Source organism: Bubalus kerabau, chromosome 4, assembly GCF_029407905.1.
Source record: "Bubalus kerabau isolate K-KA32 ecotype Philippines breed swamp buffalo chromosome 4, PCC_UOA_SB_1v2, whole genome shotgun sequence".
NCBI lineage: Eukaryota > Metazoa > Chordata > Mammalia > Artiodactyla > Bovidae > Bubalus > Bubalus kerabau.
In genome coordinates this window covers 127,628,689-127,645,893 of record NC_073627.1, presented here as the reverse complement: position 1 = coordinate 127,645,893, position 17,205 = coordinate 127,628,689, and the positions used below count along the sequence as shown (strand labels likewise).

The following is a 17,205-nucleotide window of genomic DNA, read 5'->3' as shown; positions in this document are numbered from 1 at the left end:
AGCCCACAGCTGCCTTGCAATACAGCTTAGAGTTTATTGGACATTTTCACTCTGTCACTCACAGATCAGTGGTACCTATGCTTCTATGCCCCGTTCTTTCTTAATTCCTCTGGGTCTGTGTCTCCATTAATCTCACCTTAACCTATTTTCAGGCTCTTCTCATCCACTCCCTACCTGAGCCAAGGATTGTCTCCTCTCATTGCATGACTTTTGGGTATTTCCTGAGCACCTGCTCAGGAAAAAATTGCCAATCACTGCCCTCATGGAGCTTCCATTCTGCTAGAACAAAGATAGTTTCTGACTTGAGGCCTGGGCTTCTCCAGGTCCAAAGCCAATTCTCCCCACACTGAGCTCTGTGCATCCTGCCCTCTACAGTTTACTGGGACAGTGGTGCGTCCTGTGTCCCCCTCCTCCTGTCACCCTGGGATGTCACTGTGGGCTCTGGGCAGGGCCCCGGCTGCTCCCAGGGATCGTGCGCAGGCGTGATTTACCGCACCTCCCCACACCACATGTCTTTAAAATTACAGTGCCCATTTCCTGCTGAAATAATTTCCACAAAGAGTGGCTCCTATTACTGCAAGAGGCGTGCAGACGTCATGATTTATTATTATTTATGGTCCCAAGGCCTTGTTTATGCAAGACGGGTTAGGTGCGTGCGATAGAAATGCCATTATGCAAATGACATTGAATGTCCTTACGGCGCCTAAATAATTTTTGTGTTGGACGATTAAACCTCATCTGTTATTGATATGGGCTGCAGTCGGGCTATTACAGAGTCCCAACAGTACTTACTCCCAGTAATGGGAAAATTGAGAGAGAGAGACCAGCACAATTGCCTCAAGTGGGCTGTGATGGTCTGGAAGGAGTAGAACATCTCGGAGGTCCGCGCTGAGGGAGCCTGCAGACTCCTCAGATAAATAAGGAAGGCTGTGCCCGGCAATAAATTAAGCCTCGGGTTTGAGTGGGTGCCTTGAAGGATTTGTGGCCTTCCAGTAGCGTGATTTAGCTATCTGATTTAGCCAGAGGGCTAGGCAGCCCCACCCCGAATTCCGGGGAAGCCCGTGAGCAGGGAGCTGCCAGCGTGGAGGGGAGGGCACAGGAGGAGGGTGACTGCCCCATGACGGGGCATTCAGTCTGCCATGCCAACCTCTCGCTGCCTGCTGCCTGGCCCCTGGCGCATAACCGCCTGCCTTCCAGAGTGCGTGTGCGTTCTCTCTCTCTTGCTTTTTCTCTCTCTCTTTTTTTTTTGACACAGCTGTGAAGTCCCATTTTGATCAGTGTTGATAGCTTATGAATTCCAAAATTGACAAAATTTACAGAAAAATGAGGATAATCCATCTTCCTTAGCAGCCTGTCAGGAGCTGGCCATACTTCATAATCTCCAATTACAGATGCTATTTTCCGACATTTACATGCAGATATTAGAACCAAATGAAAATGAGAAACAAAGAGAGAATGGAAATGCAGCTATTTATATGTATAAAAGACAAACAGGTAAATTCGAGACATTTAGATTGGATTTGGGGTCCCTTTAGGAGGCTTGGAAAGAGACAGCTTTGAGCACGTGGGGTTTCAGAATAAAATGGTAAGACGTGGGGCCTCTCCAGGCCTGTCTGTGGTCTGGCAGGTTGGGTTAAAAAACGGTTCAAGTCTGCTGGCTCAGCTGGGGACGCTTGACTTGGGTGGGGGCTCGTGGGACACCCCTCCCTCAGGGTTTTAGGGAGTCCCCTAGGAAGCACCCAGAGCTCATGCTAAGCCATCAAGTACTCACACATTTCACAAATGAGTGGGTTTAGAATCTTCAGCATTTGTTTTTTAAAATGGTGAGCATGTGTTGGAGCGGGGGGGTGGGGGAGTAGGCAGGAAATGCCGCTGGAGTCAGCTCCCTCTCTGAGGCAAATTTCAAAAAGTTGGCATCTTCTGGTGACCAATTCATAAAGTCCCCCTGAGTAAAAGATGCAGGAGGATACCACTGTCTGTCAGAGGGCTCTGGCCAGGTGCACAGAGGGTTGTACCAATAAACTTTAAAAATGCGATATAAATAATAAAATTAATGGAGAGAGAAGGAGTTCTGATATATGGATCATCCACTTCCTTCTCAGCTAATCTGGCGAGAGAGGAGGGCCTGGGAGGAGGCTTTGTAATGAAAATGTTCTTCCCATAAAATTGAAGGGAGAACAGCCTTGTTGCCCTCGCAGCTGTATGTGGCACTGGCTTCTGGAAAGCTGGGGATATTAATTAGCAGTGCTTTGGATTAAACTCTTCCAACCATGTCGGATGGTATGATTTTTTTTTCTCTTTGTGAGCTTGACATGGATGGCAGGGAAGAGTCTGCCTGGGTTTTCCCAGCTTCCTATTATTACTGAACTTTTCTTTTTATGTGGGGGGATCAAACCTCTTCCTCTCCTGGAAATGAAAATGAGAGATTTCAGGGTTTTCCTGGGCAGTTGGGCAGAGAGAGGGTGTTCTGTTGGAGCCGGCAGAGGAGGTTGAGAGGGTTAGATGGGTAGATGGGAACATCTCTGCCTTTGGCTTGAAAGCTTTTGTTTATTTGTGGGAAGCCTCTTTCTAGCCAGCAATTTTATATTATTTGAAGTTTGATTTGTGGTTGAGAGGTGAAGAAAATAAAACTAGGAGGCTAAATTTAACGTATGTACGTGTGTGTGTATGTGTGTGTGTGTGTGTGTATCTGAGAGAGAAAGGAATTGTTAAAAACCAAGCTCAAACCAAGCCTTCAGAAGTATGTTTGTTTACATGTCCAGTCTCAAGGCCAATGGCTTGCTTGCTTAAATAAATTGTAGGTATTAGCACAAAGAATGGTTATTATGCTTTCTTTCCAGGTATGAAATGCAAGATTCATGAAATTAACACATGACTGCAGAATGCAAACATATTTCTAATAATTAAAAACAAAGGCTCTTAAGTTAATCTTCGTAAAGAGGCGAATAAACAGAAACACCATTGTTATTGTGCTAGTTTTGTCTCTATTATTTACATAATAGTATTAATTTACACAGAAAAGCTTCAGCCTAAGCCTAGTGTCTCCTTCCTTTTGTTTCTCATTTTTCTAAAACCAGAATGTATCCTTTAGTCAAGAACACAGCACCTGAACCAAGCAGTCTGAAGCCTGATTTTTCTCTTCATAGTGCAATGTTACATTTTTGTTTCTTTGTATTTCCCGCTCATATGAAGATTATTTGGTAACGCCAACATCAGTCTGCGCACTGCTGTCCTCTGAGTTTATCATTTAGGCTGCCCTCTGAGACGAAGTGGGGAGAGAAAAGGATGAAGTTCCTACCATTGCTGGCTGAACCCACCTGGAAACATTTCATACTGGAGGTCATTCTTGAGCCAGGATGAGAATGGGTGGAGAGACAAGATTGGAGGAGAGGAAAGGAAAAGGTGCTCGGGGAGGAGGAATGGGCTTGTCACGGGTGGAGTTTCATGAAGCCTGTGAAGATGCTTCTGGATTGGCAGACGGTCACCCTGTCCTGGGCCCTGTGGCATCGTGGGGAAGAACACAGACTGTGGGATCCAACAGGACCTGAGTCTAACCCCGCGTGCAGCTCCCTCCACTCTCTGTTCTCAGCTTTCCCATCCAGACCAGGATTGGGTTGATGAAGGTGGTGTCTAGTGGAGTTCAGCATCTCAGGCTTGGAGTAGCCCTACTGCGGGGTGATTCAGGCACATTATTTTGGTCCCTTGTGCCTCAATTTCATCCTCTGTAAACTGGGAGTAATAATATTTACCCATAGGGTCATTATAAGGGTTAAATAAATTAATGGGTTTTAACACCTAGAGGGCATCCTAGTGGCTCAGTGGTAAAGAATCCTCCTGCAATGCAGGAGACCCAGGTTCGATCCCTGGATTGGGAAGATCCCCTGGACGAGGGCATGGCAACCCACTTCAGTATTCTTGCCTGGAGAGTCTCATGGACAGAGGAGCCTGGTGGGCTACAGCCCATAGGGTCACAAAGAGTCAGACACAACTGAGCACACACGCACGCTTACACACGCTAACACCTAGAACAGTATCTGATGTGTAGTAAGCATCCAACAAATATGAGTACTCCTGACTTATCCTGTGTCTGAGGGTTTCGCTCAGAGATTCTAGAATCGTCTGAGTTGGAGTCTGAATTAGCTGTGAGAGGCCTGGTTCTCTCAGCCTTCTTTTTCTGGCATTTCTCTTGGCAGTGTCTGTTTGGCTGTAGCAGACCTTGGTGACAGAGGGAATGCCCTCCCGAGACTGCCTGTTTGCCTTTTCAAAATGTTGCCTGATAGAAGGTTCTTCCTCATGGGGAACAGAAGGGGCAGAGAGATGACCTTTGACCTGAGGAGTGTGTGTGTGTGTGTGTGTGTGTGTGTGTGTGTGTGTGTGACACGCGCACGCGCACGCATGTCACCGCTCAGCAGTGGCAGGGCAGTGGTGGTGGGGAAGGGCATCCAAGCTCCCCTCCCGGCCTCCACCCTATTAATCTTGCACTACAGAGGGAAGTCTTTTGTTTCTTTACAGCAACAGGGATAGCCTTTCTGTCTTCCTGCATTTGGGAAATAAATCCAAAAGAAAGTGAACTATGAGCATCCTGGGATGTCCCCCACTCCTGTGCCAGGTACTTAAGGATGGAGGACATCCCTTTGCATGCCCCCTTTCAGGCCCCTTGGTAGCCAAGAGGCATTCCTTTGGTGGTAGTGAGCCTCCCTGCCCTTCTCCCTTACCTGTAGCAGGATGGGACAGCCGGGCTCCACCATGAAACTGCCTGGAAGAAGTTGGTGGAATTTGGCTGCTCTGAGATAGAGCTCTGTTTTTGGAAATCTTCCTCCTCTTTGCTACATCAGGATCTGGATGGCAGAGTCTGAGAAGACCCTGGCAATTCCCAAGGAGGGAGTCCTCCTTTCCCTCCTCCACACAGTTCCCTCCCACTGCGTCTTCATATCATTCAGGAAGCCTTGGCTTCTGGGTTCTGGCTCTTGTCCTCCAGAAGTGGAGCTCTGTGCTCCAAGCCTTGTCATTTCTTCTCTTGCATTTGGGAGGACAAGAGCCAGAATGCTCCAAGCCCAGGGCCTTCTCTCCCTGCTCATCTCACAGGTTTCCTGAGGTTCAGGGTGGACCCCAGAATCGTTTGTTCCTTCCCTCTCTCCCTTGCTCAGCTTCATTCAGGATATGTCCTGCCCAGCCTACTGGCCCAAATCAGACTGCCCAGAGGTGCCTCCTCAACTCAGAGGGAGAGCAGATACAATGTCAAATAACTGGGTTCAAGTTCACTCGCTCAGTTGTGTCCAACTCTTTGCAACTCCATGGACTGCAGCACGTCAGGCTTCCTTGTCCATCACCAACTCTAGGAGCTTGCTCAAACTCATGTCCAAAAAATGTTGATGCCATCCAATCATCCTCTGTCGTCCCCTTCTCCTGCCCTCAATCTTTCCCAGCATCAGCGTCTTTTCCAATGAGTCAGTTCTTTGCATCAAGTGGCCAAAGTATTGGAGCTTCAGTTTCAGCATCAGTCCTTCCAGTGAATATTCAGGACTGATTTCCTTTAGGATGGACTGGTTTGATCTCCTTGCTGTCCAAGAGACTTCCAAGAATATTCTCCGACACCACAGTTCAAAAGCATCAGTTCTTCATCTCTCAGCTTTCTTTGTAGTCTAACTCTCACATCCATCCATGACTGCTGGAAAAACCATAGCCTTGACTAGACTGACCTTTGTTGGCAAAGTAATGTCTCTGCTTTGGAATATGCTGCCTAGGTTGGTCATAACTTTCCTTCCAAGGAGTAAGCATCTTTTAATTTCATGGCTGCAGTCACCATCTGCAGTGATTTTGGAGCCCAAGAAAATAAAGTCTGACACTGTTTCCACTGTTTCCCCATCTATTTGCCAGGAAGTGATGGGACTGGATGCCATGATCTTAGTTTTCCGAATGTTGAGCTTTAAAGCAACTTTTTCACTCTCCTCTTTCACTTTCATCAAAAGGCTCTTTAGTTCTTCTTCACTTTCTGCCATAAGGGTGGTGTCATCTGCATATCTGAGGTTATTGATATTTCTCCCGGCAATCTTGATTCCAGCTTGTGCTTCCTCCAGCCCAGCATTTCTCATGATGTACTCTGAATATAAATTAAATAAACAGGGTGACAATATTCAGCCTTGACGTACTCCTTTCCTGATTTGGAACCAGTCTGTTGTTCCATGTCCAGTTCTAACTGTTGCTTCCTGACCTGCACACAGGTTTCTCAAGAGGCGGCTCAGGTGGTCTGGAACTCCCATCTCATTCAGAATTTTCCACAGTTTATTGTGATCCATATAGTCAAAGGCTTTGGCATAGTCAATAAAGCAGAAATAGATGTTTTTTAATTTCACGGCTGCAGTCACCATCTGCAGTGATTTTGGAGCTTAAGAAAATAAAGTGTGTCACTGTTTCCATTGTTTCCCCATCTGTTTGCCAGGAAGTGATGGGACCGGATGCCATGATCTTAGTTTTTTGAATGTTGAGTTTTAAGCCAGCTTTTTCACTCTCCCCTTTCACTTTCATCAAGAGGTGATAAATATCGCAAACACAGGGTGGTGAAAATCCTGGGGGAATTCAGAGAAGAAAATGATTTATTTCAACCAAAAAGACTTAGGGAAGAGATGGCATTGAAACTGGGCCTTAGAGAACAATGATTTGGACTGGGATGAGGATGGAAAACAGAGTGAGCAGAGGCACTGAGTGGAGTGACTGGGGTGGTCAGGAATTAGTACAAGTGCGGTGTGGCTGGAGTCGTGGGTAGTTTCAGAAGTAGGTAGATCTGAGTTGAAATTGGAAAAGCAGGTTGGGATTTGGATTGGGGTCTGTATGGTTTGGGTCAACATTACCTGGAGGCAGTGAGGAGCCAGGGAGGGTTTACAAGCACAGAGCACCCTCTTACAAATAGCATACTGGTTAGGGATAGGAGAAAATGAATACTTCAAAACAATCATATGCAAAATCACTTTCCATTTCACATGAGCTTGTGGTGAGTTCTGCATTGACTGTGAGAACAGCATGAGTTAACCAGGCGATGGGGTGACAAGAAAAGCAGAAGCAAGCTGCTTATGCTGTGAGAGGACATTCGTTGGAACTGGGGTCCCAGAAAGCACACTGAAGACCAACATAGAGCACACTGAAGACCAGCGTGGGGAGGCCTTAGCACTTTGTGGTAGCCAGAGCTGTGTGGCCACCAAGCGGCTGCCTCAGGAAGTAGGGAGTTTCCTGTCACCAGTGAGTTTTGAGCGCCAGCTGAAGATCAACCTCCATAACTCCCAAGTTCCCTTGGGTCCTGAGATTTGGTTCACTAAGATTCTCTAGGGCTTCTCTGATGGCTTAGCAGGTAAGGAATCCTCCTACAATGCCGAAGATGGAGGAGCTGCGGATTCTATCCCTGGGCTGGAGGAAATGGCAACCCACTCCAGTATTCTTGCCTGAAAAATCCCATGGACAGAGGAGCCTGGTGGGCTCCAGTCCATAGGATCACAAAGAGTTGGACATGATTGAGCAACTGGGCACACACACACACACACGTTTCTCTAAGTGGCCATGGTGGGAGAAGGGGGCCTCCAGATGAGTCAGTGCTAGAAGTTTCTCTGGGACAGAAACCAGAATATCTGATTTCATTCTCCTCCCTGGGCTTTCCCTCCTGTGCCCACCACCTGTATGTCTGGGAATGGGCTGGAGTGACGCCTGGCATGCTGTAAATGGAATAGGGAGAGATGAGTCAGTTAAACCTTGCAAATCTCTTCTTGGAAGCCCGTTGATTCTACTGCAGACCATGTTGACCAAGTCATAGACACAATTCTGGAGAACCACATGAATAATGAATGTGTCTCATTCATGCCTAGGGTACTTTCTGATGAATCAAAGCATTTTTCTGTCACTTACTGTCTCAGTGACCCTGGGAAGCACCTCGGATGCTGTTGGCAGAGCCAGGCCATGGTACCTGTCCCAGTTCATTTGGATCCACAGGCATTTATGTCACATCTGTTCAGAGCTGGGCATTGGGCCAGGACCTGCTGTCATAAAGATGAAGGAGACACAGCCCTATCCTCATGAAATTCACACTGTGGTTGGGGAATGAGGGCCCTTAAATAATGAAGTATACAATACAGAGTGTTAAGTGCAGCTGTAGGGATGTGCATGCACTTTGGGGTTCTAGGAACACAAGAGGGGAAGTCCAGGAGGGCTTCCTGGAAGAGTGAGGCCATTCAGAATTCTTGGCAGTTCTTCCCCTCTGATAATACTGGCAGTAGCACTTTGTAGATTATGGAGCTCTTTTGTAGGCGTCATTCATCATCCCTCCTTTCAGCAAAAATGTCTTTTTCAAGTTTGATTCATCTTCTATTTGGTTTAGTGGAGATGGAATGCTCGAAGTTTATTGTTTCTTTGTGTTTCTTTTTTTCTTTTTTAAAATTAAACTTTTTAGTTTGAAATAATTGTAGGTTTACATGCAGTGCTAAAGAAATAATGCAGAGGGATCCCATATACCCTTATCCAGTTTCCTCCAATGATAACATCTGGTAAAATCACACTGGGATATCGATGTTGATAAACTCACTGGGATACTGGCCATGAAGACTAAAAAAAACGAGAGCAAAAAGACCTGCCCTCAGGAGTTGACATTCTTATCACTTCCTGTATGCCTGGTCATAACCCTGTGTGGTAGGTCATGTATCCCCACATTGAAGATGAGAGAAGGAGCCGAGAATTGAGGTGCCTGGCCTGGCTCCGCAATGCACGAACCTTGCCTGTGGCAGACGTGAGCCCTGTCCTCCGGTCCTCCTGTCCGCAGAACTGGCGGGTTTCTCAGCCGCACTCCTGCCTGTCATCAGGCCGGGCCCTGGGGACTCACCTCCCCTACTCCAGCTTCCGTCCTCCTCTGGGTAGGTGCGTAGTTGAGCAGGTGTCTGGTCCCTCAAGTGGGGGACTGGTTGGCCTGGCTCTGGCCCATCTCCCAAGGGCTGCCTCACGCCCAGCGGTGAACCTGGAGGACTCAGCAGGTGATGGGGAAGCCTTGTGGTGGCCCAGGTGGCCAGCTGAGGCAGCAGCCCCACAGCCTGCCCCCCTGCACTGCCCTGCTTCGTGCTGCCCTCCTTCTCACGTGTCTGTGTTTCTTTTCTCCTCCATGCTATGGCAGTGGTGCCCCGTGCTGATGAGACAATACTTGGTGCAGCCCCAGGCAGTCCTTTTCCAGGTAATTTCCTAGGGACCCAAGTGACACCAAGCACACACCTCCCTGGGGCGCGTGCCGCCTCGAGTCCCTGCTACGAGTCCATGGCATTCCCTGCTGCCTAGTGTCCGAAGTGCGGCCCCTTTCCTTATCCTTCGGATCTTCACAGTCGCCTCGGCAGGCAGGCGGCAGAGGGCTAGATTTAAATCTCATTAATGAGGAAAATAAGTCTCAGAGAACTGGCCCAGCTTGCCTGAGGTCACACAGGTGAGACAGAGGCAGGGCTGGGGCAGGAACCCTGTGTTATTGCTCCTAGTTCACTGTTCTTTCTACTATGGGATCAATGGCTTTATTTTATGCAGATAAAAATTAGCTAAGGAAGTCCATTCCCCTCCCACAATCAGTTTTTCCAGGTTAGAAAAGATAACCCTGAACATCCTTCTGGCTCAGACATTTGAGAGTGCAAGACTGTCATTTGGAGCATGGTATCTGAGAGGAGGTGCATACCTGGTGCATACCTGGTGGGACTTGAACTTGAGGCCTCCTAGGGGTCTGTGGCAGTAGGTGGAGAAGTTTGTTTTTTTTTCCTCAATAGATATTTTATCAATCAAGATGCAAATACTAAAAATGTGGAACCCACTCATTTAAACCATGCTTGACAAATGATTGCCTATCCTTTTTTAACTTTTTATTTTATATTAATGTATAGTTGATTAACAGTGTTGTGTTATTGACTATATACCAATGCAAAATCAGTTCAGTTCAGTTCAGTCGCTCAGTCATGTCCGACTCTTTGTGACCCCATGGACTGCAGCATGCCAGGCTTCCCTGTCCATCAAAAGAAAAGGTTTAAAAAAATAAATTAAGTCACACGAAGAGAGACTTTTCTGATAAAAAAAAAATATTGTGTTAATTTCAGGTGTACAGCAGAGTTATTCAGTCATACATATACATGTATTTATTCTTTTTCAAGTTCTTTTCCCATTTAGGTTGTTACATTATATTGAGTGGAATTCCCTGTGCTCAAGGATAGGGTGGGTCCTTGTTGGTTATGCATTTTAAATATAGCAATGTGTACATGTCAATCTCAAACTCCCAATCTATCCTTCCACCCCACCCTTCCCACCTTGGTGACCATAAATTCGTTCTCTAAATCTGTGAGTCTGTTTCTGTTTTGTGAATAAATTCATTTGTATCAGTTTTTCAGATTCCACACATAAGTGATATACAGTATTTATCTTTCTCTGTCTGACTTACTACACTCAGTGTGACAATTGGTAGGTCCACTCGTGTGGCTGCAAATGGCATTATTTTGTTCTTTTTAATGGCTGAATAATATTCCATTGTATGTACATACGACATCCTCTTTATTCATTTGTTTGTCGATAGACACTTAGATTGCTTCTATGTCTTGGCTGTTGTAAACAGTGCTGCAACAAACACTAGGAGGCATGTACCCTTTCAAACTTTTTCTCCAGATACATGCCCAGGAGGGAGATTGCTGGGTCATAGGGTAACTCTATTTTTAGTTTTTTAAGGAACCTCCATACTGTTCTTCACAGTGGCCATACCAATTTACATTCCCAACAGTGTAGGAGGTTCCCCTTCTCTTTATACCTTCTCCAGCATTTATTGTTTATAGATTTTTGATGATGGCCATTCTAACTGGTGTGAGGTGATGTCTGATTGTAGTTTTGATTTGCATTTCTCTAATAATGAGCGACGTTGAACATCTTTTCATGTAAGTAGGCAGAGAAGCTTTTACCCCAATTGGCTCCGTTGGAGTGGACCCTCTGGGACTTGCCGTTGTTGTTATTCAGTCTCTAAAGCATGTCTGACTCTTTGTAGCCCTGTGGACTTTAACACGCCAGGCTTCCCTGTCCTTCACTATCTCCTGGAGTTTGCTTAAACTCACGTTCATTGAGTCAGTGATGCCATCCAACCATCCCATCCTCTGTCACTCCCTTCTCCTCCTGCCCTCAATCTTTCCCAGCATCAGGTTCTTTTCCAGTGAGTCAGCTCTTCGCATGAGGTGGCCAAAGTATTGGAGCATCAGCATCAGTCCTTCCAATGAATATTCAGGGTTGATTTCTTTTAGGATTGACTGGTTTGATTTTCTTGCAGTCCAAGGGACTCTGAAGAGTCTCCTGGCACCACAGTTCAACAGTATCAAATCTTTGGTGCTCAGCCTTCTTTATGGTCTAACTCTCACATGACTATTGGAAAAACCGTAACTTTAACTATATGGACCTGTGACTTGCTGACCTCAGTTTATTTTCTTTCCTGGTTCATAGTCAAGAACAGAACCAAGGAGCCCTAATGGGAAGGGAACAGAAGCACAAAATCCACAAAAAGAACTCCAAACACTTGTAAAAGTAGGAACATGGAACACAACTGTTGCCTGCAGATGTTGGTGGCTTGACAGCCAGTGGAGGGAGGAGGTGGGGGCTGCTGGTACACCCAAGGGCATAGGTGCACCAACACAGCCCCACTGTTCAGCCCTTGGCTTTCTAAATAACTATGAGATGTGGAAATAGATGCCACTGTTACCAGGAAAAGAGGCACCAGTCATGGGTTCCCTCTTTTCTTGTCTTTCTCTCTCCTGATCGTCCCTCCCATCTTTCTTTTTCTGTCATTCTTTCTACCTCTCCCAGCCTCCACTTTCAAAAAGGACTTGAAGTATCCTGCAAAATAAACAATGACCTATATCTACGTTAGCTAAGGCTGAAAAAGTTCAGAAATTATGCAGAGGAAAGGCTAAGATCATTCTACAAGGTGCCAGCAATGATACATTTGTGATGTCTAAGCTCTGAATTTGACTAAGCTTCCTGGCAACCAAGGCAAAGAAGGATATGTAGGGTTTCCAATGTCCCTGTAGTAATTTTTTTGTGTGTGTAGGGAGGATGGGTGGGTAATGAATTGTAGAAGACATTGACATGGAATTTGAATGTTCTAATGGGAGTGTCTCTAGAAGATTTTTTTTTTTAAGTACTTTGTTTGGTTGTTTTCTTTTATTGCCTCTAATCAGTGTTGAATGCCAGATATTCTGTCCCAGAACAATGAAATCACTTCCTCAGGGACTACACCTCATGGTAGACAAGGACATTGTCTTCTGGTCACCTGACTTGATGAGGGGTAGAGGTGGGAGGTTAACATATCATTTTGAGCTCTTGTTCAAACCCTCTACAGTTTGTTTTTTTTTTTCCCCTACAGTTAACGTTTGGATTTTGTGGTGAATGTCATGCTCCTGAATCATGCATTCATTCATTCATTCAACAAACGCTTAGGGGGCTCTCAGGCTATTTCCTGCTCTGTGCTCTCAAGGCAACCTGGAGGGAGATAGACAAACAGCCATTATACATGGTGGGAAGTATGATAGAGGTCTGTGCAAAATGACACCGATTATGGAAACATAGACAAGGGAATCATGATTTCTTTGTAGGAATGTGGGGTCCAGGAATGGCTGCACCAAGGAGATGACATTTGAACTGGGTCTTGTCAGTTTAAGTGGCTGAATGAGGTGCACCTTCCAGGCAGAGGTAAGACAGTTCCTGGAGTGACTGAGGAGCAGCCAGTGGAGCGAGGGTCCAGGGACCCCAGGAGATGGGGGAGAAGGCAGTTGCCTCAAAAAATCACAGGCGGCTCAGTGGGACAGAGAATGGTGAGAAATTGGGGCATAATTACAAAGCAAATGAAATGACAGCATCCCCTGGCTCATGCAGGAGCAGAGCAGGAGCTATAGAACCCCACCAAAGGAGAGAGACTGGGCTCAAGCCCTATGAGCAAGAGGTGTGGGAGGCATGCGTGGCAAAGGGCAGTGACAGCAGGATTTGTGAATCCAGCTGCCTTCTCAGCCCCAGCTCTTTAGGGAAGTTCATTGTACCTTCTGGCAACCACTGGTGCTTGAGAAACTGGATTTTTGGATCTCCCACTGCATGTCTTACACAAGTTGAAGATTTTGTATCTGGAAGAGATGATTCAAACCCAATTGCTGAAGTGACTGAACAAACCTTGATACTGAATTTACTGACTAAAACAGAATCAAATAACAAAAAGCCTCTTCCATGTGGATATTAAATATGTTAAGAGGCAGGATTGGCCATCCTCCGTCTTAAACCTGGGTTGGCTATGATTCCTTGGGAAATAGAGGCTTTCCCTGTGGACGCAGCTGCCCAGCCTGGAGTCTAGGAAGAGGGCAGACCTGGTAGTGGGGTGGGGAGGGGCACAGGGGTGCTACTCTTAGCCAAGATACTGCCTGGCTCTCCTGAGGATAAGGGTCACTCATTCATTTGTTCATCCAAGTGTTCACTGTGCAGGCTCTTCAGAGTCGAATCCCAGCTTGTCTACTTTTTCATCTGGACCTCTTCCTCCTGCAACTATCGACACGTGCCTTGTTTTTGGATCACTCCCATCTCACCTCTGAGCTTTCTTTCAGCTCTACTCAGCTTGGGGGTCAGGGATTGCTCAGGTCCAGGATAAATAGCAGCTTGCCCAAGAAACATTTCCTTACCACTTCCTGTGCCATGTCAATGAATGGCTCTGTGCCTTTGTCCTTGTTGGATGGAGCTTCAGGACCACGTGTCTTTTCCCTTGAGATCTGTCGATGAAGGGCAGAGAGTATGTTTGGTCCTCACATGCCATCTTGCACACACAAAAAAAGCTCAGTAAACACTAAGCATGCACTATGCTCAGACCTCTACTAGGACACAGGAACCTAGGGAGGTGATAGGCGCTGTCCCCATCCCAGGGTCTCATAAACCCCAGAGACCCTCACAGAGACAATTTGACCTCCTGGTTTTGCACATGGTAATACACTGAAGGAGGGCCTCCAATGAGCTTTACATCCTAATTTTTTAAGCAAATTAGAAGGCTAATGCATGAACAAGTCCCATTCTGTGCTGGATAAAGTCTAGACAGTGACCTTTTCTCAATAGCTTCCGCTGCCTGAAATGAAGACTGCTGGGTGAGACCTACAGCCAGAAATATATTGTCCTCTCTACCTAGTACACACATATCCACTTACAAAGAAACAAAGAATGATGAAGCAGGATTTACTTTTTCTATGTGAGAGACTCTTCTGTTCTAGTCGACTCTGTTTTCCTTCATAAAGATTAGTACTAGCACATTGATTTCCTATCTGTTGAAGGGTTAGGACACAGTATGAAAATCCTTAGGGTAATTGTCAAGATTTTGGAGTCAGATGGACCCAGGTTTGCATCCTGGCTCTGGCATCTAGAAGCTGTATGACATTAGGCAAACATTTTCCTCCTACGTTAGAAGTCTCAGTTTCTTCATCTGTACCATAGGACTAATGTAGACCCTACTACATGGGGGTAAGTGTGAGGATTAAATGGGATAACAAAGATAAAAGCTCCTGGCATAGAGCAAGCGATTGATAAGTGTGAGCTTTGACACAGTTGTGAATATTATGGTTCTTATTGTCCTGGTGCCACTCTGGACTCCTGCTTCCTGGGGAGCGGTAGTCAGAAAGGACTTCCTGGAGGAAGAGGCACTGAAGCAAGGCAGCAGGTTGGCCAGGAATCACTACTGTCCTCACAGTGACCAGGAGCTCTGTGTGAGCATCCCAGGGGCATACATTTTCTTTTCTATGAAGGGCAGACTTGTTCCCAAGTCTGGACCATGTTAGATGCTTTTGCCTTTCACATTTAGGTCTCTAATCCACCCAGAATTGATTTTTGTGTCTGGTGTAAAGTAAAGATCCAATTTCTTTTTTCCCTCCTTGTTTCTGAATGGATAACTGGTTCCCCTGCACTGTTTATTAGAGTCTCATCCTTCCCTGCTGATTTGTACATCACCTCTCTCATATATCAAGGTTCCATACATGCACAGATCAGTTTCTGGACTCAATTCTGTTTCAGTGGTCGATTTATCCATGCCTGTGCCAGTCCCATACTGTCTTAATTACTGCAGCTTTATAGTGATTCCTGATGTCAGGGATGCCTGTCACCATTTTGTCCTTCTCCTGTAGAAGCCCCTGGGCTGGCTCTGGGCCCATGCTCTTCTCTGCACATTGCAGAACCAGCCTCTGTTGGAGACAGATGCAAAGTCCCGGGAGCTCTGGGCAAGAACTCATCTCAGGGTGCCTGGGCCTGCAGTACCTCCTGGATGCACAGCTGCCACCCACCGTGCTCAGCATTTGAGCTGCCCTGGAACTACTTTATAATTCATTTGCAGAGAAAAGCACCAGGGATGTGCCTGAGTCTTCGTCCCCTCTGCCTGCCACTTGCCCAGTGATTCCTCTGGTTTCCCTCCCAGTTCCTCATCACCCTACCCAGAAAGCTTGCAAACTCCTTTCAGAAGACTTCTTGTTTCCTTGTCCTTGTCCATTAAGGACATAACCCTGGACAGACAGAAAGGCATCATCCATTGGCAATGCCAGGGTGATGGAGGAGACTCCCTGCACCAGAGCTTGGCACAGCCAAATACTCTGGCTTGGGTATCTGCGAATAATGTCTTTACCTGAAGATAGGCCTGGGATTGAAGTGGGGAACAGGAGGGAGAGCCCTGTCACTCCTGCTGTAGTTTTTCCTGGAGTGGGAAGACCCATGTCGGCAGCTTCACAACCTTTCCAGAGACCATTCTGACGGCGGTGCCAAGGAAATGACACATCACAAGCTCTGGTTTCATGCAATGGCTTAAGGAAAAGAGCATGACTCATGGGCCAAGTGTACGTGATTGGAGTGGACTTGGTAAATCAGTTTTCAGCATACTGGTGTTTACATGCTTCCAGAATTCAAAAACATTTGCTTTGATATGATGGTTTGGGGGTGAGAGTTTATGGTGAACCATCGCCTGTTGACCCTCGGCAAAGCCCTCCTCCCCTTGGGTCTCAGTTTCCTACTCTGTGAAATGAGGGTTTCAACTAGTTGATGACCCAAATTCCCTTTAACCCTCGTTTTTGTGATTCTACACTTGCGGTTTAAGAGCACAGAAATGAGAAACTTCCCTTTCCAGCCTCTTGGCTACAAGATTCATGATTCTGCCTTGGTTATAGATGCCTTCCTCCTTGCATAGAGGAGGTTGGTTGTCCCTGGCTGGCTGGGGCTGAGGGAAGGGAACCTGCAGCCATAAAGAAGCAAGGTTTGAATTCTCGTGAAGCTGCACTGAATCTTGTCCACCTCCTCACTTGGGGAGACGTCCTGATTCTGGACACCTGTCTTGGTCTGTCGAGCTGAATGTGTCCTCTCAATACTGGGGATCCATGAGCCCCCCGGGAGCCTTGGTGCTGGTATGGGCTAGCTGGCTGAGTCCAAAACGTGGCAGTGATATTTGGCTGGAGTGCTTTGGAACCTCTGTGTTGAGACATCTGTCTTGTTTCCTCTTTCAGACTGCCGATTATTCCACCATGGCCTCGCTGGCAGGAGGGCTGGATGACATGAAGGCCAACCTGACCAGTCCCACCCCCGCTGACATCGGGAGCAGTGTGCCTGGGCCACAGTCCTATCCCATTGTGACAGGTGAGGGCACCTGGGGTGTGGTGGGGCAAGGGGTGAGTGGCAGGGAGAGAGAGAGAACATATGTGATGACGAAAATGGCTTCTTGGTGCTTTGGGGCTTGACAGGGGCCATTGAGGTTATGAGGTTCTGGAACAGGTTGAGGGATTGAGACATGGCTGTAGATGCTCTGGTAGAGCCAGAGGAGAGCAGTTAGCAAATGGGCAGTGGGCTGGGGCTGGATGGAGCAGGGAAGCCTCGCATCAAGGGGCTGGGTGATTTTGGGGCCCCTGGGACTGGGACTGAAGTGTTCAGAATGGCTGGGATTTAGCTGTCTGGGAGAAAGGCAGTCCTGGTGAGCCTCAGCCTACAGGGTGAGTGGGATTCCTGGTAGATCGCTGCCAGGAGTTTCAGGTTTCCAGGTGGAGTCAAGAAGGACAGGAGGTTTAGACTACCTTTCTCAAAGACTAGTTGCTTGAGCTGCAGTGTGAAGATGAAGCGTGTGGGCACTGGAGGCATGCTGCTGGACTTGAACTTGTGGTAGCTGCGTATTCTTGAGGAAGTTAAATAAGAATT

At 46.9% G+C, this 17,205-nt stretch overlaps 1 protein-coding gene across 1 annotated transcript in view; it reads left to right on the top strand.

Annotated features, from left to right (window-relative positions):
- The window catches only part of PAX5 (paired box 5), a 170,977-nt gene that overhangs the window by 81,655 nt on the left and 72,117 nt on the right, over positions 1-17,205 (top strand). The window contains exon 7 of the mRNA XM_055579721.1: positions 16,524-16,653. Coding sequence (XP_055435696.1) covers positions 16,524-16,653 — 130 coding nt within the window. The remainder of the gene's footprint in view (positions 1-16,523; positions 16,654-17,205) is intronic.